Source organism: Odontesthes bonariensis, chromosome 20 (genome assembly GCF_027942865.1).
Source record: "Odontesthes bonariensis isolate fOdoBon6 chromosome 20, fOdoBon6.hap1, whole genome shotgun sequence".
NCBI classification, from domain to species: Eukaryota; Metazoa; Chordata; class Actinopteri; order Atheriniformes; family Atherinopsidae; genus Odontesthes; species Odontesthes bonariensis.
In genome coordinates this window covers 9,661,921-9,686,562 of record NC_134525.1, presented here as the reverse complement: position 1 = coordinate 9,686,562, position 24,642 = coordinate 9,661,921, and the positions used below count along the sequence as shown (strand labels likewise).

The 24,642-nt window shown below is 41.9% G+C and overlaps 1 protein-coding gene and 1 long non-coding RNA gene across 2 annotated transcripts in view; both read left to right on the top strand.

Annotated features, from left to right (window-relative positions):
- LOC142370154 (ADP-ribosyl cyclase/cyclic ADP-ribose hydrolase 1-like) overlaps positions 1-14,789 on the top strand; it is a 46,012-nt gene extending 31,223 nt beyond the window's left edge. The window contains exons 6-8 of the mRNA XM_075452601.1: positions 13,070-13,156; positions 13,966-14,049; positions 14,128-14,789. Of these exons, the coding sequence (XP_075308716.1) occupies positions 13,070-13,156; positions 13,966-14,049; positions 14,128-14,185 (229 nt within the window). The 3' untranslated portion in view covers positions 14,186-14,789. The remainder of the gene's footprint in view (positions 1-13,069; positions 13,157-13,965; positions 14,050-14,127) is intronic.
- Positions 8,982-10,997, top strand: LOC142370155 (uncharacterized). Its single transcript, XR_012767803.1, has 3 exons — positions 8,982-9,026; positions 9,112-9,247; positions 10,933-10,997. It is a non-coding gene; the product is annotated as an uncharacterized LOC142370155 (long non-coding RNA).
- Positions 14,790-24,642: the final 9,853 nt, after the last annotated feature.

Below are 24,642 nucleotides of genomic sequence, written 5' to 3'. Positions count from 1 at the left end.
AAGCACAGAATTGAATTTGAAATCATACAGAAAGATGCTCCTGCTATTTTGGGCCGTGATGCATGTCAGAAAGTGGGCCTGGTGAAGAGAATGTATGAAATAGGGAAAAACACAAATATTCTGAATGACTTTGAATATATATTCTCTGGATTAGGATGCTTACCTGGGCAGCACCGCATAGAGATAGATCACACAGTCAGACCAGTTATACATGCACCAAGGAAGATTCCAGTTGTTCTCAGAGACAAAGTCATTGCTGAACTACACAGAATGGAGCAGATGGGAGTCATTAAAAGGCAGACAGAACCGACAGAATGGGTCAACAGCATGGTGACAGTGGTAACACCAAAGAAGATTCGCATTTGCATGGACCCTAAGGATTTGAATAGGGCCATAAAAAGAGAGCACTATCCACTGTTGACTGTGGAAGAAGTTGTGAGCCGTATGCCCAATGCAAAGTACTTTTCTTTTTTTAGACGCCAATCAGGGCTTTTGGCAGATTGCACTTGATGATGAAAGTTCAAAGCTGTGCACAATGAACACTCCAATAGGGCGCTATCGCTTCTTGCGCTTGCCTTTTGGCATATCGTCTGCATCTGAGGTGTTCCAGAGGGCTGTAGCGCAGATGATCGAGGACCTAGATGGGGTTGTAAACATCATTGATGACCTGCTAGTATGGGGAGACTCACAAGAGCAGCATGATACACGTCTAGTGAAGCTGTTGGAACGAGCCAGACAATATAACCTCAAACTAAACAGAAATAAATGCAAAATCCGGATATCCGAAATTAAGTACATTGGTCACATTCTCAGTGTTGATGGGCTGAAACCAGATGATGAGAAGGTCAGAGCTGTGACGCAGTTCCCACCACCCACAGACAAGCAGGAGCTGCTCAGATTCATGGGCATGATTCAGTATCTGGCCAAGTTTATACCAAATCTGTCAGAGGTTAGCGCTCCACTGAGAAAACTCCTGGAGAAGGACACTGAGTGGGAGTGGGACCAAGCCCAATCAAAGAGTTTAGAGGAGATGAAAAAACTGCTCACAAATGCACCAACGCTGAAGTTCTTTGATGTCAACAAGCCGGTGATGCTGTCAGTGGATGCAAGCTCAGAAGGCATGAGTGCAGTGATACTACAGGAGGGCAAGCCTGTGGCATATGCCTCACGTGCACTAACTGACTGCCAGCGCAGGTACGCACAGATTGAAAAGGAGCTCCATTAGGCACCCATGAGGCTGCAGAGAATGTTGCTGAGGCTACAGAAATACAATCTCAAGGTCACATACAAGCCAGGTAAACAACTCCATATAGCAGATGCATTAAGCCGTGCTTACCTCAGAGAGTCAGAAGAAGAGCTGGTGGAGGAAGACATTGTGGTAAACTGTGTGAGATGTCAGCTTCCCATGACCGAGGAAAAACAGGAGATGTTCAAGAAGGTGACATTGGATGATGTGGAAATGCAGACACTGAGGAGCGTTGCTGCTGAGGGCAGGCCAGACAAGAAATGTGCTGTACCACAATTGGTGCAGCCATATTGGACTTTCAGGGAGGAGATCAGCTTTTCAGATGGACTCTTGTTCAAAGCAGATAAGCTCATTGTCCAAAAACAACTTAGACAAGAAATGCTAAACAAAATTCACGAGTCACATCTCGGTATTGTGAAATGTAAAGCTAGAGCAAGAGACATTCTATACTGGCCAGGAATGAGCACTGAAATTGAAGAGCTGATTGCACAGTGTGCAGTATGCAGTGAGCACCAGAACAGCAATCAGAAAGAGCCACTGATTTCGCATCCGCTACCAGGGCGACCATGGGAGAAGATTGGCAGCGATCTCTTTCATCACAATGGATCTGAATTCCTGCTGTGTGTAGATTACTTTTCAAAGTATCCAGAAATCTGCAAATTGACTGAGACAACAAGCCGAGGCGTCATTAATGCAATGAAGTCAGTGTTTGCCAGGCATGGCATTCCGGACATTGTCATATCTGACAATGGGCCACAGTATGCAAGTGCTGAGTTCAGAGCGTTTTCAGAGAATTGGGAGTTTCAGCACCTGACATCCAGCCCAAGCCATCCGCAATCTAATGGACAAGCAGAGAGGACAGTGCAGACCATAAAGAGCTTGCTCAAGAAGTCACAATGCAGCAATAGTGATCCCTATATTGCTCTCTTAGAATATAGGAACACTCCTCTGGAAGGCATAGGGCTATCACCTGCACAGTTGTTGATGGGCCGACGTCTTAAATCAAAGCTGCCGACCTCTACATCGTTGCTTAGCACGGAGAAAGCTCCACAGATTTATGAAAAGCTGAGACACAGACAAAGAACACAGAAGATGTACTACGACCAACAAGCGAGACCCTTGCCTGATCTTCAAGCTGGAGACGCCGTCAGGATGCAGAGAGGAGACACGTGGCAGCCTTCTGTGGTGGAGAAAGAACACAAGCTTCCTAGATCCTACATAGTGCGCACTCCAGAAGGGGGTGTGTACCGGCGCAACCGGAGGCATCTGAGAAAAACGCTGGAAAAGGAGAGCAAAGCAGAGGAAACAGCTGAGGGACTGACAGCAGTAACAGCAGTGGAAAGAAAGGAAGAGTTGGAAGACTGCTCAGCCCAGAATGCTGAGGTCCAGGTCCAGGACCAGCAGGCACCAGTGCAGACAAGGTCAGGTAGGGTGGTAAAAGCTCCAGTTAGGTACATGGACTCTTAAGGACTTTTAAAGCATTTTTTTTAAGAACTGAAACTTTAAAGCTTAATGGACACTAGCAAGTAGCCACAGACTTATGCATTTGAAATGTTTAAAGTAAATATGATGAAGGAAGGTGGCATAGCCTATGACAGTTCTAGTTGGTGATGGGGGAGTATTTGTTTGTTTTCTTAAAAAAAAAAAAAAAAAAAGTAGATAAAGAAAAAAAAAAGAAAAGAAGGGGGATGTAATGTATGCGGGTGTTGCACTAATTAAATGTATGTGTGGTACTAACTGGTCTCTGTGGGCACCCGTAGTTGCATGTATGTATACCGGAAGCCGGAACCGGCAAGTGATCAAACAGTGAGTAAACCAGCTTGCTACACACACCACTGTTACGTGTGAGTCCTTTCAGAACACAACAATCAGCATGCTCTGCCTTCATCTCCCACCTGTTCTCTCCATGCTTTTCACATGTTGCATCCGTCGCATTTTCCTGACACTTGCAGACTGGTTCTACTCGCTTACGACTGATGAACGTGCGTGCAGATACTGGTCGAGGAAAATTGAAACGACACGTATTCCTCTTTTTGCACCACTTTGAGTGGCGAGTGGAATGTTGTTGTACAGATGTGATAATGTCCAATAATGTGTCATCATCTGCTGGTAGTTCACATGTTACATATTTGTCAATAAACTGAACTACCTCTTCGTCACTGTTCCTGTCAATTAACGGAGCGTTCTCGATCCAGAACAAACAATGGACATGTGGGGAACCACGCTGCTGAAACTCGACCCTATAAAAGTAGTCAATTATTTTACCCATCGGATTGCATGGAGACATCAACACCTCCTTTAAAAAACAATGCCACCGAAAGTCAAACATCCTGGCTGCAGTTACTGGATTCTGCCGCAACAGCTCACACTTATCAGCCCACTCCAACTCTTCAGCTGTCGGCGTTCTTCCAGCCTGTCGCAAAGCGCTATCAAGCAGATTTTGCCAACGCAGATCAGCTGAAGAAAAGGAACAAAACCAAGTGGGGACGCCTAACTGACGAACACAAGCTAACAGGTTACTCTGCGCTCCCTGCCAGTACACTGGGGTTCCTCTAATAGGTTTCAAAAACCGATAGCCATCATCACACGCCAACAACTGTTTCAACCCATCGTCTTTATTCGTTTGAACAATGTTTGCTGGAACACATGTCACTGGGCCATGTACTCCATTTTGTCCACCTTTGGGCAAAGCTAACATCTTCATAAACGGTATATGTAGCGCAATCAAATGCTGTTCTAAACTATTCAAACAGGCCAGTTCTGCTGGAATGTGACACACAGTCAAATTGTTTCCTGCAGATTCAGCCGGTTCCTGTCCTCTGAGTATCTTACTATGACAGGTGTAACAGATCGAAAGCTTCCCTCTAGGTATGTCAACCAAGTGACACGGCATCTCACAACTGGCATCACATTTGTGCAGATAATGGTCAGTAATGCACTTTGCAGCTACAGCACCTACAGCTCCAGTTTTATTATAATCTTCCCTTTTACAGGTTAAAACCTGATGCCTAAACAGCAATCTGTGGCAAACACAACACACAAAATCTGGTCCATCTCTGACTGTATCTAAAAGCTGCTGCATAACAAAGTCAAATTGCAGACGCTTTTCTTTCAACTGCTGCCTATTCAGCTTCATACCTGCTGCAACACGCTGTTTATATTCAACATTTGCATTCTGTGTTCTTACTCATTTCCTTCTTCTTGGCTTGATACGTGACATTAGTCCTGTACATGTTCTGACTCATTTCCTTCTTCTTGGCTTGATACGTGACATTAGTCCTGTACATGTTCTGACTCATTTCCTTCTTCTTGGCTTGATACGTGACATTAGTCCTCAAGATTTTTTTACCTCCCTCGCTTAAGAATAAGCTGGCCAAGTTTGGAGCTGTTACCATAAAATCTGTAGGAGGAGTTAGATAAAATGCGAGTTGTGGAAAAAAAAGACGATTACAACCACCAGTAGGTGGCGCTATAGGTGGATGTCACTATGATAATATGGACGCGTTCAGGCTGGTTCCAGCATTCACCGTATGAAGTTTGGGACAGATTGGATAATGTTTGTGGGAGTTATAAGCAACTTAATTTTTTGTGGCGAGTGATGGCGAGTCATCAAACTTTGAGGCGTCGACACGGCCACGCCCTTTGAGTTTTGAAAAAGTTTCCCCATGAATTTCCCCCCCCATGTCTTAAGAGTAACCTGGCCAAATTTGAAGTCTGTAGCATTAAATCTGTAGGACAAGTTCAATCATATGCAAGGCGTGGAATCGGTCACACGAAAACTCACTTTCCATCCAAAATGGCCGCCTTCCTGTGGACGTGGGACCATGGCGGCATGAGACTTTTTTGTGCGTCTGGGCATGATGAATGAGTGTACCGAATGTCGTCGTCCTACGCGAAACTAACCCCATTGCGGGGACCATTTTTAAGCATCGTAGGGGGCGCTTCAGAGTCAATGAGCAACTCCCAAAAATATAAAGTTTAGATTCTTTCATGTCGTCGACTGGCAGGTGCTCGCAAAATTTCCTGAGTTTTCGCATACCTTTTACAAAGAATAAGAAGACGGAAGACGGAATAATAAGCCTTACAGATACAATAGGGTCCTTGTGTTGTACCCTTAAACCAGGGAAAAAGTGATGGGAGAATGAATAAATTACACAGACGCTCTCTCCTTCACTCATCTTTAGTGACTGAGCTTGGACAAATAAAAAAGTAAGCACATTCCTTAACACTCTTAACTCGCTAGCGTAGCCGCTTAGCTTGAACCTGTGTCCATGAGCTTTACACGATTTCTAAGACACTCAAAACGATTCTCCTATTGTCAATCAACCTACAATCAGAGAAAACTCTTATTAACATGTTCTTAACAAATTAACATTGCATATAAATACCTTAAACCAGGGAAAAAGTGATGGGAGAATGAATAAATTACACAGACGCTCTCTCCTTCACTCGTCTTTAGTGACTGAGGAAGAGGTGCGTGCTCCCCCTACTGGATCCCCGAGGCATTACAAATAGCGAATATTAAACTACTTCTACTAACAACTGTTAGTTATAATATTACTTATCACACTTGCAGTTTCACTGCTCGGTCCCTAATTATGGTGTCCTCAGTCTGGGTGAATATAAAACCTCAGGCTCCGACACACCCTTTAAAGATTTGTACAACACAAAGTGCATTTCAACTTGTTTAGAATTTGATTTTCTTAACTTTGAACCGTCTCCTCAGTGTTCGTTTTTCATTCGATGCTCAAGCCTTTATAAGTCATACAAAACAGGGCTTATGCAAAGGCTCATGGAACATGCCGGTTAATCAATAATGTAAGAGTACTCATATCTCCTGGTTGACCTTTCGTTTTGACTCCTCAGCTTTCACTTATAGGTTTGTGGCAATTCGCAACCTGTTTGTGAACTTTGAAAAGTTCAAAGTGTTATGAAAGGTAGATGAATAATTTTAGACATCTAATATTTCATTTATTAAGGTTTTTGTTCATTCATATCCACCTTATTATTTTTTTCCTGGCTCCAGTTCTGCTTGTACCAGACTGAACCGGTGTTATGCCGAGAAATGCATCCTCATTCGCGGGAGCGTTTCAGGTGTGGATTATTACAGTTATCCAATAAATAAAAATAAACTCTTGCATCTTCCTTTCACAGTTGGTAAGAATCAAAGGTCCCCAAAGCAAACCCTTGAGATTCTATAGGAAAGGCTTGGAGTCATTTTTGACCCCGCTTATGAAAAACTGGGGTAGTGACACAAAAACTGCAATTTCTTAAAATGTATAAAAACATTTTAAAAAATTCAAATGGCCCCAAGTCACAAACAAGTTTTATGAGGAATACCTGGAATATGGAAGTGTGAAAACTTTTAAAGTCAGAGATTTTGAAGAATAACAACCCTCGGGGTAATTTTTGACCCCACTTATGCATCTAAGGGTTAAAGCAGGGCACCATCAGCGGATGCATTTCTCGGCATAACACCGGCAGCTCATTTCAAGTTATTAAAGATTTTCTACATCTTTGTTCTCTGAGTATTCAGACTATTTACTCAGATTGATGCAATACTGTAATACCTCTTCTTCCGGAAGTCATTTTCATCGATCTATCTGCGGTTGTCACACATGTCGTCACTCCTGATTGGAGCGGGGTTATGTGGCCAAGGGGCCAGCTCGAAGTCCACGCGCGCTCTGCGGTGCTTGCGCATAGCGCATCTCCTTAAATAGACGTCTGAGCGCGAGCGCCGTGCCAGTGAGACTAAACAACAGCATATCGGCTCTCCTTGCGCTGATTTTAATACTTGAAGGACTCTTAAATGGAGAAGAGACGCTGCATCATTTTAATTGTGGTCGCTGTGCTGATTTTGATTATTATTATCGTCGGCGTTGTGTTGGGACTGACCCTCAGACCCAAAGAACTTAAACCCGTATTTCTGAAACGGTGTGAGGATGCCAAAGGGTAAGTGTTGCAATTTTGACCATTTTTTAAAAAATATATATATAATCACGTCTAGGGGGTCTCAGCCCGGTAAGTTGGACTCAGCTCAGTATATAAAACCAACGTCCTGGACTCACTTTTATCTCTTGTGTGTCAAGTTTATTTATTTCATGTTATTTTGTTTGGATAAATGAGGAAAAAAGCTCTTGGACATCATTATGTCCTGCAAAAATCCCTTAAATAACCCAAGCAACACCTAAACTATTTTAGGCAAAAATCAAATAAAATAAACACCATAAAACTCTATTTTTTTGCATTGTGATTGTGATATATTGACTTGAAAAGTATCTGCTGATGCATGATATGATGGAGGAAGCTTGGCAGGAGCAGCTGCTCTCAGGACTAATGTTGCAGGAGCACTCGAACAAGAACTGCAGCCCAGAGAGTCTCAGGGAAACAATCACACAGATGAAAATGACATGTTTTCCCAAGAAGATCAGTGGCAGGTCAGGGTTGTTTGTTATTTCACTCAATGATCTTCTAAATGGACTCACTGCAGGGTTGCACATTGGTGCAGTCAGAATGGCAAATGGCAGAAACAGGAGTGTATTACAAAAACACGACAGCAAACACAGCCAAAGGACATGTAATACAACAAATTCTACTTCTATGATGCCTTTAAAGTTAAGTTTACACCAAACGCTGATTCATGCAGAACTACGCTGATATTTGCTTATCATGTGGACGGGACATCCTGTTTTACTTGGATCTTTTGTGTTTGAAGAAGGCAGGAAAAGTCATTTGTCAGTTTTGTGAATATATATAAATATAAATATGTTGGGAAAAAAAAAAGTAGAATGCGCAAAAAACTTGAAGAGATGGTTTGTTCATTTTTTTAAACCTTTATTTAATAGAAATGAGTCCAAATGAAGGATTTTTAGTGTGTTCACTGGCAAACGGTTTTGTATTTATATTAAAACTATATGAACATATTTCAAATTTGATGGCAGCAACACACTCAGAGCAACAAAGATCGTTCTGGATTATTCAACGATCAGCAGATTTATTGGTGACAGGTGAGGGTGTCAGGATTGGTTATAAAAGGAGAAGCCACAAGTTCATCACCAGATTCTGAGAAATGTTCTCTCAACTGGTCACAGCAAAGCAACGTTTCTGAAAAGATTCAGGAAGGAAGTCGGGGGAAACCATTGTTGACTTTTGAGCCTTCCATCAGCCATAACAGCATTATCATCACAGATTTATGGGCTCAGGAGCACGTTGGGAAACCATTTGGCCTCAACACGTTCCACAGCTGCATCCGTAAATGTGAGCAAAAACTGTATAACACGAAGAGGAAGCTATGCATTAACTGTATTAATCACTACGTCCAATATGTGTGTGCTGGACTGGCCTTAGGAAGGATGATGCTGCATCAAATTTTACATTTGTTTATATTTTCCAAATGCAGTGAACTCACAAAAATCATTTCTTTGAACTTGTGTCTGTTTGAATAAAGGGTTCAAACAAATGAAGAAATTACAGATTTAAATCTTGTTGCATCTTTGATTCGTTCCCACCTTTTCTTGAAATTAATTTTCTTTTTTTCTTTAACATCATTAATATTCTACAAGTATCACAAAAATTGCTCCAGATGTGGTCCTACATCTCACCTGTTTCCATGAGAATGAGCTTGGTCAATAAACATCATCTTCTGTCTTCCAGCTCCAACTGTGAACAATTATGGGACATATTTCAACAAATCAATGTGAACAAGGACCATTGTGACGTTTCCATGGAGGATTATACCCCTCTCATATATGCAGCCCCCTTCAAACCGTCATGCAACAAGGTAAACACGTAGAACAGCATGAATACGCGTGTTACAATTCAGGGAAGGCATGTTTAACGATGTGATAACTGTTATCGTGGATTAGATGATGTTCTGGAGCAAAACAAAGGATGTGGTCCATGACTTCACTGAGAAGAGAGACTGTTTTGTCACCCTGGAGAAAACTCTGCTGGGATCTATCCTGGACGGGCTCACCTGGTGTAGAAAGCAGGGCAGCAACGGTAAGCCTCTTCAAGCGAAAGACGTCTTTGAAACCGGCTTTGTTCAATTTCACCTTTTAGTCGAGACAAAAGAGTGGCAGCTGTTGTTGGCTTGTCATTCTTTATCACCTGAAATGTGATCAAATCTGTGGTGACCCACAATAAGGAATCTAGGATATACTTTCACCTTTAAGAGCAAAGGCTTATGGAACATGTCAGTTTATCAATAATGTAAGAGTACTTATATCTCCATTTCTCAGGGCTTCCTTTCCTGAGAAAATGACTCACTCAGGAAAGGAAGCAAATCACTGACTCTTTCCTTGGAAAAGAGTCAGTGAGTTTGCTTTGATAACCTCTCAGGAAAAAAAGCAGACCTGAAGAACCTGTTTCTAGACTGTGAATACTTTTCCATCTTTGTTTTTTTCAGATAAAACTTGTACTGTATCAACATGAAAAAAAATCACAATTATTTGTGCTTTGGGGACCTCTAGTGGTCATGATAGCAACTGCATGTGAAGGGTAATGTCATCCATGAGGGTACAGATGTGTTCTGAAAAGGTTTTCTTTTATTCTGAAGTCCTAACGATGGTTGTTTCCTCACCCTAACCAGGTGTTGCTATTTTCTAAATACAAGCAGGAAGTGTTTTAGGAAAGTGTTGTCGTGTTACGAACGTAACGTTTGTTGGTGTTGATCTTACGTCACACAAAGGCCCGTGGTTAAAAGCGCAGCGCTTATCTTCTCCCTCCATCCCCCTTCTGTTGTCCTTTTAAGGACTTTGTGGTTTCTTAAAGAAAATACTCGAGAATGATGTCTGCTTTGATGTGGAAACACTCATTTGGGTAGTTTTTCCTTCTGTCGTATGCAGGGGAGGCATTTTACAGGGCATTATGAATCATATTGATGGTATGAACAAATCACCTATATGAATGTTTCAGTTGACTTGTTGAGAAAAGAAAACGCACACATACACGACATGGAAATGTCAAATTTGGAATATATTAAAAAGATAATAAATATGGGACAAAAAAGGTGGAGAAATTAATAAAAATCCTAGAATATATTATTCTCCTGGAAACGTCTACTCACCGATAACAGTTTGGTGAAAGTCGGCGTCCTTCGGACGATATTTAAATCACTGGAGATCAGCGTATATCCATATAACGGGAGAGAACAGGGCAGAGACAATACAGCCTCTAAATAAGGCATTATCTGTCTTTATTTCACCAATACTTTAAGACCAATGAATGAATGAACGCGTACTATTGCACTGTTAGCTCAGAGCTTTCTAAACATTCGGATACTGGGATGACGTCATCAACGCTCGCCGCTGCTGCACAGCTCATTCACTCCGGTAAGGACGTCCATCGTACTCAGTCATCAAAATCTGATAATAACAGCAACACGGCAGCTCTGAGCTAACAGTGCAATAGTACGCGTTCATTCATTCATTGGTCTTAAAGTATTGATGAAATAAAGACAGATAATGCCTTATTTAGAGGCTGTATTGTCTCTGCCCTGTTCTCTCCCGTTATATGGATATACGCCGATCTCTAGTGATCTAAATATCGTCCGAAGGACGCAAACTGTTATCGGTGAGTAGATGAACGTATTTTATGCCAGAAATAAGGTCCAGGTTTAAAAAAAAATAACTTCTCCTTTAAGCGAGCAGCTTACTGAAGCTAAATGTGTGTTGCTGTTGTCACAGAAATACTGATCACCGGCTGCAAATGCGAAGGCGACGACAACCCTGTTCGCTCCTTTTGGAAGCGAATCTCAGCTGGCGTGAGTAAAACAAACTACAACTCCCTAGTTTGTCCTCAAAAAAGGCCCCACAGTCCTGGGATGGAGCAGTGGTTAGAGAAACACGTGTGGACCAGATCTCTCCTGATCGTGATGAAGAGGAGGAAAAAAAAAGGTTGCGCTGCCTGGGCCTTCATCAATGAGGCATTGTGTCGGTCTCCATGGAGCCGCGTTGCACAGCTCTCTCCTGAGTGGCCCACACATTCACAGAGGCCCTGCTTTGGTTTCGCTGAGTTTTGTGGAGCCACACAACTAAAAACACATATTCAACACACATACATTTCTGCACTACAACAGACTATGAGAAGCATATAAAACATTCAAAGTATTCAACTTTAACACAGATTCCTATTAGTTGCTGGTGGTATAAGGTGCAATAACTCTGATAATAATAATAAATATAATAATAATACATATCCCAAACTGATATCCATCGTCCTAATAGAGACACTCTTTTATTGAATGTTACACAGCTGTGTTTGAATGCTGCAACGAGACTGAAAACACAGTTTCTTTCACCGCGCAGCTGCTCAGCCAAGCAGAAAAGTCTCCTGAGAGTTTAAAGGATTTGACTTGACGTGTGCAGTATTTCGCTGCGAGGGAAACCTGCTTGTTTTCCAAGCTGTTCCAGATGTAAAATCAGTATGCGTCACGTGAAGGCAGATAACTTGTTTCGTTGCTACTTGTTTGCCTTTTGTCGGGTTTTCTTTGAGATGGAAAATCTACCCAGAAACACCCACAGTGTTGAAGATGGGATCTTGGAAACAATGGCAACATCTGGACGGCTAAACAGCGATAAAACTGACTTTGGTGGAGCTTTGCATTCAACCCTGTGCTTCCAGATAACAACGTGACGTGCAAAAGTAGACTGGTGGTGGATAAATGCCTTATACTTGGAGAGTTTTTTTATGTGTAAATCAACTAAGAACTGCCAGCGATCTCTCAAAGTGCTGCTACATTAACCAGATGCAGTGGATTTTCTTATAAATGTAACCTCCCCTCCATGTGTGCAGTTTGCAGATGTAGCCTGCGGTGATGTCACAGCCATGCTGAGCGGATCCATCGACGAACCGTTCAGTCCCACAAGGCAAGTTCTGCACCTGCACCTTTGCTCCTCTGACAGCTTAAGTGTTTACATGCACTCAAACACTTGAACATAACAGCCCCCTCAAAAAACACACACATGTGGTTGAAGCTATTCAAAAACAGCACACAAAACATCAGATTATAGTATTTTTCTCCTTTGCCAAAACATGTGACAGTAACTCAAAATGAAAACGAAGCTCCAGGATGACCATTCTGCTGATTAATCTCCCAGTGCATTCTGGGATTCAGTCCAATAGCTTGAAGATGTTGAGCCTGTTCTTGTCCTTGTCTGTACACCAGCAGCCAGTTGGCTTCAGAATTTATTTTAGAATCCTCTTCATTAAAGTTAAAGCACTTTGGTCTGGCTCCAGATCCACATCTCTGAATTAATTTTCTTTTATCAGTCGGCGGACAGGTCCTGCTTGGAGAGGCTAACGGGGCAGCTAACAGGGTAGCTAACAGGGCAGCTAACGGGGTAGCTAACAGGGCAGCTAACAGGGCAGAGCTCTTTCTGTCGGGGTACCCGTGAGGGTTTTGGTTTACATATTAATCTCAGTATCTTTATCTCCCAGTGTGAGTCTTGTAAGATTATATATTTTTTGTCATGATTGTTCTTATATCAAAATTATTTCTAAGGATACATTTTTTGAAAGCGAGCAGCAGTTTGATTTCTGTGTCCACCATATACTCTCTTAAGGTTTCTCAACCTTTATTTGCTTTTTCTGCACCATTTCAGACTGACATACTGTTCTGGATAATTTAATGCAAGGTAATATGTACAATGCAGGCCACAGCCATCGGAATGATTTCCACAGGTTGGATTATTTGCATCTTAAGAAGCTATTTAAAAGGAAACGCTGTGGCCAGCTGGACTAAGTCAAATATGCAGCCTTTATTTGATACTAACGGTTAACTTCTTGATATCTTATAATCCTTCTAAACTGTACCCTTTTCAGTATTTTTGCGAGCATCGAGGTGAAGAGGTTGAAATACCCCAGGGTGAGAAGCCTGACCGTTGTTCTGGTCATGAAGAAGAACGCTGTGTAAGACTTTCCCTTCATACAGCTGTCTGCTTTAAAGAGATAGTTCGCCTCATTTGACATGAAACTGTATGACATCCCATACTAGAAATATTATTTATGAACATTTTCTTACCCCCTGCTGCGTCCTGTGAGCCGAGTTCCAGCCTCGTTTTGGCATTGACGAAGGTAGTCCGGCTAGTTGGCTGGGGCCACAAAAATAAATTGTTTTGCTTCTCAAATCAATATGCGTTCAAAAGAGTAATACATTTGCATCACAAAAAGTCAGACCTCACAATCGCTTTGTGCTATTTTCTCTCCCTTCATATCACTGCCTGCTGTGTAAACTGTGCAGACCGAGCAGTCCCCTGCTTCCGAGCAGCAAACACCGTAACAGGCGCGGCTGTCGGCAGGCGGCAGCACGCAGTGATACGAAGGGAGAGAAAATAGGGCCAAGCGATTGTGAGGTCTGACTTTTTGTGATGCAAATGTATTACTCTTTTGAACGCATATTGTTTTGAGAAGCAAAACGCTTTATATTTTAAACCCCAGCCAACTAGCCGGACTACCTTCATCAACACCAAAACGAGGCTGGAACTCGGCTCACAGGACGCAGCAGGGGGTAAGAAAATGTTCATAAATAATATTGTTAGTATGGGATGTTATACAGCTTCATGTCAAAAGAGGCGAACTATCCCTTTAAATATTTCAATTTAAATAGCACATGAATGTTTACCGCGGTCATCTACAGAGATCAGCAGACTAACTTGAGCCGAGGAAACTTGATCCTAAAGTTGATGTCGCTGTCTTCTTTGTGCGTCTCACCTCCGCAGGACAAACTGCACAAATGGATCTTTAAAGAACTTACAGAAGGAGCTTGATGAGGGAATCCAATATAACTGCAAGGAAGTGTCTGAGTGAGTACAGTGTGCATAAATGAAGCTGACCCCCTGAGTGTTTCTGTCCTCTCACAGCAGCTTGGCTTTCTGCCACAGATCTCAGCTCAAGGACTGCAGCTCCCACCCAGAGAAACCATGTGGATCCTGCTGGTGAAATAACCATCTGCAGACAGACCCGCCTTGTGCTATGTTCTGTGAAGTCTTTGTGAACAGATTTGAAATATTTTTGTACTCGTTGGCCAGTTTAAACCTGTAAGAAATAGTCTTTTCAAAAATGTCGCTGATACACTTTTACAATGTGCGGGAAATGTTTTATCATAGGTCCTGTAGGGTAAAATATGAATGCTGCTCTGTGTGTTCAACTGATTTCCCACCCGTTAGCCATATTCATCAAAACAATGTTAAAACACAAGGTTGTAAAAATGTCTTTGGATCTTAAATAGTAGTTGCAACATGATGACGTCAGAGACGGCTCCATCCGCTGAGAGTGAAAACATGTAAAAACTACTTACATATAATGTATATCGTTATACATATTTGTTGTTTACTCTCTCTGTTAACATCAGCTCATTCAGCACAGTTAAAGGGATAGTTCGCCTCTTTTGACATGAAGCTGTATGACATCCCATATTAGCAATATCGTTTATGAACATTTTCTTACCCCTTGCTGCGTCCTCTGAGCCGAGTTCCGGCCTCGTTTTGGTGTTGACGAAAGTAGTCCGGCTAGTTGGCTGGGGCTTAAAAAATACAGCGTTTTGCTTCTCAAAATAATATGTGTTGAAAAGAGTAATACATTTGCATCACAAAGTCGTTCATCCAGAAAAAGTCAGACCTCACAATCGCTTGGTGCTATTTTCTCTCCCTTTGTATCACTGCGTGCTGTGCAGACCGATTTTGTAATGCAAATGTATTACTCTTTTCAACACATATTATTTTGAGAAGCAAAACGGTTTATTTTTTAAGCCCCAGCCAACTAGCCGGACTACTTTCGTCAACACCAAAAACGAGGCTGGAACTCGGCTAGGTCAATTTTAATAAATTATATTGCTAATATGGGATGTCATACAGCTTCATGTCAAAAGACGTGAACTATCTCTTTAACACTTAGAAAATGTAGTCATAGTTTGTCCTTCCTCTTTGTACCAGTTGTTGTGTTTAAACTCCTCAGTGGAACAACTGTATAAATGTCCATTTTTTTAACACAGAGATGCAGTAAGAGCTTTTAGGCTTATATTAAAAAGTCAAGCCCACAAGAGGAGGTGTATGTCAGTGTTAAAGTGTTTACCACTCTAAATGTGAGGCTAAAAACCAGTGGAGCTTTACTATAAGACCAGAGTTTGTGTAACAGAAGAAGACATCGGGAGTAAGCCTATAACAGCTTTGATGGAATGGTCCCGAGGTGACCCTGCCTCTCGCCTCCCTGTGATCCTGAATAGGATGCACTGGGTGTGGAAAATGACTGCATGAATGAAGGTACCTACGGACGTGCATCGTTCAGGACCACAAAGCATTTATTTCCAAAGCTCTTAAAGGTTGCTCTCATCCCTGCAGCCTTTACATGTCTGCACAGCTTCCATAAATCCATGGCTAAACCTTCCTCATGAACACTTTGATAATAAACAAACATGTAGAAATCCTTCACTTGGAAAAAAAGAAAACTATCAGTGTTAACATTTGCTGTTATTTTAATTCATAAGATGGAGGATTTTGGCTCTAGTGTCATGTTACTCAGACCAACCACACTCTGACCAAGCCAACGAAGTTTTACCAAACACTTTATTATTATTATTCGGGTTATTAGTTGGTATGCAATGCTGCCACTAGATGTCACCAAATCCTTCACGATGGATCTTTTATTTTGTACTTTGTTAAGACACCTAAACTGCTCCTGGATTTTTCAAAACATTTTTTATTCAAGTGCCATTAATTTTAAGCAAAATGCAACTCAGACTGTTTTACAAAAGCACCAAAACTAAAAAAAAAAAAGCTGGTTCTAAAAGAGAGGGGCCTGAAAAGTGAAAGCTCTGCCTCCCATGTGCACAACCTGCACTTTGAATAGAAGAGAAACTTTCTTCTCACTGTCAGACACAATTTAGCACCATGTGTTCAGCAGCCATAAACTACATTTATTTATTTATTTATTTATTTTAACCCCTTGTCCTGTCCAGCATTATGGCAGCAGAATTGTAATCTGAATACCGTTTATGTCAAACACATTTGCTATGCCATGGGAAGCTTTATGAATGTAAAGCTCCCCTTGATGCCCATCAACTGCTTATTTATTTATTTATTTTTGTTACAATACTTAACTTGATAGTGCCGAACCGGACAGGGAAAGCGGGAGAGCTAAGGAACAGAAATAGGAAGAGACAAACATAGAAAACAATGAAAAACACCTGTAAAAACAAAACTGAAGACAATCCACGGCTTTTGTGGGGAATCCAGCATTAAAATAAACTACATTTAAAGTGCATCAAACACTCCATAAATAGATCAAAGTTAAAACACAAGTTCTTGTAAGGAACTATAATATCTTTAATATTTTAACAGCTGAGTCCATCACGAATGTGTAAACAGTCATCTTCAAGTCTTTACCCATATGTTACCCATAGGTTGGGTTTAAGTCTGGACTGTGGCTGGATCACACAAAACTTCTCTAAAGCCACTCCAAAGTCGTATTAGCTGTTTACTACAGTTTAAAGTTTAAAGGAATGCTCTCTCCGGGTCGGGAATGAGATCCTTCCCCAAGTGGAGGAGTTCAAGTATCTCGGGGTCTTGTTCACGAGTGAGGGACGAATGGAACAGGAGATTGACAGACGGATCGGTGCGGCGTCTGCAGTGATGCGGGCTCTGCACCGGCCCGTCGTGGTGAAGAAGGAGCTGAGCCAGAAGGCGAAGCTCTCGATTTACCGGTCAATCTATGTTCCTACCCTCACCTATGGTCACGAGCTGTGGGTAGTGACCGAAAGAAGGAGATCGCGAATACAAGCGGTCGAAATGAGTTTCCTCCGCAGGGTGTCTGGGCTCTCCCTTAGAGATAGGGTGAGAAGCTCGGTCATCCGGGAGGGGCTCGGAGAAGAACCGCTGCTCCTCCGCATTGAGAGGAGCCAGGTGAGGTGGCTCGGGCATCTGGTTAGGATGCCTCCTGGACGCCTCCCTGGTGAGGTGTTACGGGCCCGTCCCACTGGGAGGAGGCCCCGGGGAAGACCCAGGACACGTTGGAGAGACTATGTTTCTCGGCTGGCCTGGGAACGCCTCGGGGTCCCCCCAGAAGAGCTGGAGGAAGTGGCCGGGGACAGGGATGTCTGGGTCTCTTTGCTCAAACTGCTGCCCCCGCGACCCGACCCCCGGACCAGCGGAAGATAATGGATGGATGGATGGATGGATACAGTTTGAAGTTCACTTTTCAGTAATACATCTTTCTTCAAGTTCTGTTCAGACCCCGAGGCGTCTCTCCAACGTGTCCTGGGTCTTCCCCGGGGTCTCCTCCCAGTGGGACGGGCCCGGAACACCTCACCGGGGAGGCGTCCAGGAGGCATTCTCACCAGATGCCCGAGCCACCTCACCTGGCTCCTCCTCTCGATTCTGTTCAATTCTATCAATTTTGTCCCAGGAGAGCAGAAAACCCTCATGACATCAGAATCACTGAACACATTCGGACCATACCATACCATACCAACTTTATTTATAAAGCACTTTATACACCCACAGGACCAAAGTGCTATACACAATCATGGAATACAATACAATCATAAAATAGAAGGGTCAAGTATAAAAGCAGTACTAAAGTAATTAAAATGTAAACACAATAAAACAAAGTCAAACATCTCAGATTGTGCCAAAAGCCAAAGAAAAAAGATGGGTCTTAAGAAGGGATTTAAAAACAACAAGTGAAGAGGCCTGTCTTATGTCCAAAGGAAGGTCATTCCATAGCTTGGGAGCTGCCACAGAAAAAGCACAGTCCCCTCTGAGCTTGCGCTTTGTCTTCGGGACCCTCAGAAACAACTGGTCAGCTGACCTGAGGGAACGGGAGGGTGTGTAAGAATGTAGCAGCTCAGACAGGTAGGGAGGGGCAAGGCCATTAAGAGCTTTAAAAGCAAATAAAAGGATTTTAAAATGAATCCTAAAATATACTGGCAACCAGTGTAAAGAAGCTAAAACAGGGAAAATATGGTCAAATTTTCGTGTACCTGTTAAAAGTCGTGCAGCAGCATTTTGAACCCTCTGAAGCTGGGAAATGCATGAATCACTGACACCTATATACAGTGCATTACAGTAATCCAGCATGGGGTCACAAATGCATGGATTGCTGTTTCAAAGTGCTGTCTAGGAAGAATGGGTTTTACTTTGGCTAGCTGCCTTAAGTGAAAAAAGTTGGATTTTACAACAGCTCTAATGTGAGCTTCCAACTTAAGACCAGCATCCATCTTGACCCCTAAATTTGTAACAACCGGCTTGACATACTGAGCCAAGGAGCAAGCATCGGACAGAGAGTCCTCATTGGAACTGCCAAATATCACTACCTCTGTCTTATCTTCATTAAGTTTCAACAAATTTAGAGCAATCCAGGCCTTCAAATCTTCCAGACATAAGAACAGAGACTGAAGAGAGGTGGAGTCTGCTTTCTTTAATGGTACGTAAATCTGTGTGTCATCTGCATAACAATGCAAAGCAATCCCATATTTCCTAAAAACAGAACCAAGAGGAAGGAGGTACAACAAGAAGAGAAGAGGGCCTAGAACTGAGCCCTGTGGGACACCACACGACAGTGGAGCAGAGGAGGACCTATGGCCATCAAGACAGACACAAAAAATATGCTTGGCCAAATAAGATTTAAACCAATCTAGGGCTATATGACCAATGCCCACCCACTGTTCCAAACGGGAAAGTAAAATTCTGTGATCAATTGTGTCAAAAGCAGCTGATAGATCCAACAACACCAAGACAATACAGTCACCAGAATCAGTTGCTAAAAATATATCATTAAAAACTTTTAAAAGAGCTGACTCTGTGCTATGAAATGATTTAAAGCCGGACTGAAAAACCTCTAAAATATTATGTTCAATGAGATAGGCCATTAGCTGATTACAGACTACCTTCTCAAGAATTTTTGAAACGAAAGGCAGTTTAGAGATAGGTCTATAGTTCGCCAAGACAGCAGGATCCAAGATTGGTTTCTTAATTAGAGGCTGGACAACTGCATGTTTCAAATTTTCAGGAACAACACCTGAGGACAAGCTACTATTTACAAGAACAAGGACTGAAGGACCTATAGTAAGAAAAACATCATTGAATAATCGAGGTGGAATAGCATCATCTGGAGAACCAGTTGGCCTTAAGTGACTAACTACCTCCTGCAAAGATTGCAAGGTCACACATTCAAAGCTGTGGAAAACTGCAGAGCAAGGCACAAAAACTGAATGGTCATGAACAGAAGGTATGATTTGGGCCCTAATAGAAGTGACTTTCTCAACAAAAAAGTGTAAAAAGCTTTCACATACAGCGGGTGAAGTCTCCACAAAACCACCATGTGGGGCATTTAGAACAGAGTCAATAGTTTTAAATAAAACAGAAGGATTGTGACTGTTTGATACAATTAGATCTGACAGGTGCCTTCTTTTGGCGTCTTTTACAATCCTTTGATAACAGCGCCAGCATTCCTTCAATATTTGGAGCGACACCTGCAATTTGTCCTTTTTCCATTTTGCGTTCAGCTTTGCGACAGTTCCTCCTGGCAGCCCGAGTGTCATCATTTAACCAGGGTTCATGTTTGGATTTTGAAAGTCTAATTTTTAATGGTGCCACCGAATCCAGAGCTGCTTTATTGGTAAAATAAAACCAGTTGCTGAGATCCTCGGTTTTATTTCCCACAGTCTTTGGGATGGTACAGTTCTGATTAAAAACTAAAGAAAACTGACCAGCAGTAGAAAGGTTGAGAACACGACAGAACCGAGCTGCAGCGCATGGTTTAACTTTAGTACAGGACAGCTTTATCTCAAATAAAACAGGCATGTGGTCTGAAAATAATGGGTCAGCATCACTAAGTTAAAAACTGGTAGACCATAAGATAAAACCAGATCAAGAGTGTGTCCATGCTCATGCGTAGCACCAGTCACAGACTGCACAAGATTAAAAGAATCAATGACATTAAGAAACGACTGAGCCATAGGTGAAGTAGGACAACAGACATGAATATTAAAATCACCAACAATTAAAACTCGGTCATACCTTGGCATGATATCAGCCAAGAAATCAGAAAAATCATTTGTAAAATTTTTGTTGTACTTTTACCACATATGAAACATGGGCATCCCGGTTCCTTGGTTTAGAGGTTGTCTCAGGGCTTCATCAAATGCTTTGATGCTACTCTACCATAAAGGCCTGATGGTTGAAGCCTTGCTGAAATGATTTTGACCTTTTGTGTCGAGAGGGATCCAAATTCAGATTCGGGTTTGTTCGACAGGCAGCTGAAGAAAATAAAGAACTTCTAATTGACCAAATCTAAATGCGCTGCAAACGCAGGGAATTCAGTCAAAGTTAGATCTAAAAACAAAGAGCGGCATAAGCAAAACTAACTGTGACCCTGCAGCTTTATACCGGGTGGTCTAACCATAGAATTATAGATTTAGAACTGCTTTCACACTCTTACTCTAAGCTTTTATCACATGGGTCCACATAAAGGTACTCAAACTTCATGACTTGTTCTGGTGTACTCTGTGAATTTTAGGATCGTGCCATAAACAGTTATAAGCCTCTCTGAACTTTGTCCAGTCTATTCAGTTTGCCAAAGCTGGAGTTCATGATGCACCCGAACACAATCTGGAGCTACAGAAAAGAGTCTTTTATAAATGTGAGATGTACTGCATATTACAGCTGATATTGTACTGTACTTTAGTGTTGAAAAAAGCACTAAAATTACATTTAAATTCTACACGTTTGCAGATTATATTTGTGGAGATGCAACAGTGATGCTAATGGAGATGGAAAATAGCCAAATATTCTGAGAAAAGTAATCAAATTTCTCACATAGCAGTTAATCTGTCAGCATTTTAATACTAATAATACACTTTTGTCTTCCCTGTCTATTTTCTATCTAGTGTAAACTGTAGCCAAGAGTCTCCGCGGGTCTGACAGAACGAGCTGGATCCCAGTGTTATTTCCAGCTGCCGGGCAGTGACTGAGTCATTGCAGTATGAGCATGAGCAAAGGGACTGTTCAAGTTTACACATTTATTTACATGACATGTGCTGTCACTTCCTCTTATTCTGTCTTTTTACTGCAGATCTCGCATGCAGGACTGCATGGAAAAGGGTGTAACCAGTGAGACCTGACTTTATGATCTGTATCTCCATTTATGTGATAAAGCAACATTATGCTTCAAAGATTAAGTCTATGTACAGTAGACTCATGTTTAGGGTTTCATTTAGATTGTATTCTCGATAACAGGGACCCCTGTTTTGAATTTCAGGATGCTTTTCACAACCTAAAATACAAAAAAATTAGGGCTGGGCAACGATTAAAATTTTTTATCTAATTAATCACATGATTTCCCTGATTAATCGCGATTAATCGCATTTGTACGGAAAATCCAAAAATGAATTCAAAAGTAGTGTATAGCTTTTAGCATTTAGTTTTATTTTAAATGTGCTGCCATATGAATGAAAGTGCCATAACATTTGTTGTGCAAACACACTTTTAACATCAGCATTTTAATGTAGTTTTTATGTAGAAGCCTCGCTCCACTGTCTGTTTCCTTGAATGACTTGCTGCTATCAGTTGTGTGTTTTGCCTTTAAGTGATATTTTAGACTGGAACTACTACGCTGAGAAGACAATTCAACTTGGCAGTGTTTACAGATGACTTTGGTTCTGTCGACTCCGCCGTCTGGAAGAACTTTAAAATGAAAATGGCCGAGTAAAAGTTCCGTACCCTTCTCCGTGTTTGGTGGATCCGCCGATTACTTTCTTTTCCGGTTCCGCAGCAGACAGCAACAGACTTTTACAAAATAAAAGCCTGTGAGCAACAGACTTGTATAATAATAAAATAAATAATAAAACAAGGGTGGTCCGTGGCATAGTGGGTTTAGCAGGCGCCCCATGTACAAGAGGCTATAGTCCTCGCTGCAGCTGGCCCCGGTTTGAGTCCCGCATCAGACAGCCCTGTGCTGCATGTTGTTCCCCCTCTCTCTGCCAATTTTTTTATTTTTTTTTATTTTAAAAAAATAATAAAAAATTAAGTAAATAAATAAAACCTTCGTTAATGCGCGATAAAATATTTATCGGCGTTAAAAAATGAACGAGTTAACGCGATAATAATGAGTTAACTAGTCCAGCCCTAAAAAAAATGTTTGAGTCTCTGAGTCAGAAGCAATGAAATGAAACATGAACAGCTTTTGACATGATGATGCACGAGCCGAGCGGGAATTAAGCCACAGGTAGCTGCTTCTGTTCTGCTTTACAAATTTCACAAAGAAGGAAACAAAACCTGAAGAGTGATCTGATGTTATAATAAAGGATAAACATTGATCTGTAGCGTAGCTTTCCATTTCACTGCTGAACACCATTTTTGGTTTCTTTTTTACTTCTCATGAAACTGCAACTCAAGACCAAAGGTTATAAACTTCGATGTATGTAAATACACAAACCTGCAAAACCACCAGACAAAAAAGGAAAGTGCTTCTAACAAAGGGAGCCAATCCGCTTTGGGGTTTAAATCTGTAGGTGTAGGCCGCAAAGAGTCTTATCTCTTATGTGTGAACCAGAGGCGTGTGCGTGACACCACAGCCAGGATCAGAGGGTGTAACTGCATGTGCGAGTCCTTTAGAATGGGGCTGTTGTGGCAGGAAGAAGGAGGCTCATCTTTCCTTTCTGGTGACTTGCTGCTGTGTCATATGTACCGTAAACAGGCTGAGTCGCTGCTGGGAAGAGACGCACGGGGCTCTCACTGCACAGGTGCTGCATGAAGAAGGCCCCCTCTGCAAAACCACAACATGGGGTACTGTGACAAGTACTGTAATGTCGGTAAACATGGTCACGGTTTGAGTCACTGCTGCTGCCACTCATACACTAATACCAATCTTGATATGCTGCTTTTAAGACCATGGCAGAGTGCTGATGTGGCGATACTGAAACCCGTGAAGTAATTTATGACAAATTTTTCTGCGATGGATTTTAAAGTCAGCTTATTTCCTCCAGGCGCCCCCCTTTCAGCCTCGCTTACTGTCATCATATTTCTTATACATGATGCCGAGAGTAAAAAAAAAAAAAGCTGTGACATATTCAAGCTCAGCGGCTTCCTGTTTTGCATTGTTAAGTGGATTGGAACTATTTTAGGACTCTTCAGCAAAAGCGTGTGAACCAACATGAGTAGTTTAAAGTGGCGTGAACCCAAACAGATGTGAGTTTAAGTTGTTACAGTGATCAATATCTTCAGAAGTAAGGAATAAATCTATGTCGACAACCAGGGTAAAGTCATGTTTCATCACTTACTCATCAAACCAATTCTTACTGGATCCGGTGGATCCAGACTGCAATAAGTGGATTTCCCAAACTGAATTTATTGAGAAAAATCTAAAGCTAATAACTGTATTTGATGGTCTTATGTTACTCACTTAGCCCTTGAGCAACGATAGCCATCATTTGGCAGATCTTTTTAAAGTTGGTGGTATGATTTTGGCCTGTAGCCGTTTAAAACAATGGGCGTTAGCATCTGCATAATCCTCTCTGTATATTTTTGAAGGGAATTTCATAAGTCAGAACATGGGCTTGCCACTGACTTCATTCCAGGGAGTTACTGGAGTCTGAAAATTTCCAGAAACCCTTCAGTCAAATAAAAGCTATCAGAAACATCTTCTTTTTTTTTTTTTTCTTCAGACTTTTATTTAACCACCTAAATCTCAAGCAGAATAAAGAGGCCCAAACACAGTAACAACTCCGCAACCAGCCTGACTTTGCTGAGAAAAATGGACTGATTTGCTATGATGCGTGTTACGAGGCGTAAGGACACGAATGCGGACTTCAAAAACAAGACTTGATTTATTTTCACAAAAACAGAACAAGGTTAACATAAGGCTAGCCGGATGACAAGAACGAATGATGAAAACAAAACATGATCATGGAAAAACTAAAGACTTAACTTAACGTGGCGTGGCGTGTTTCTCTGATATACGGCCGAGGCAGGTTGTTTAGTTTGTGTTGGTGACAGCTGCTCTGCTCCTTACAAAGCCTGTACCACAACCTTCAATACATTCATTACCAACTGTCAAATTCACTTGATAGCATGATGGAAAACTAGCCTGGGTGCCAGCCGAACTTAGCCCCGCCCATAAAAGTTTTGGTCGGGAAGTTTGTTCTGGCTCTGCTCAGTTGGGAAATCATTACGCCCGACCAAGAATCGGTCGACCCAATCAGATTGCCAGGGCGGGCTTTATACGATGATGGACAGATGATCAACAGGGACATTATCGACTACGTCCCTAAAGAGCGCTTGGTTTGACTTCGTTTGAAACAAACATGGCTGCCGCTGGAGAGCTACGGTGTGTAGATTCTGCCATCGAGTCTGTTCTACAGGATCTCCACATTGTATTCATTTTGAAAGACGAACAGAGGAACG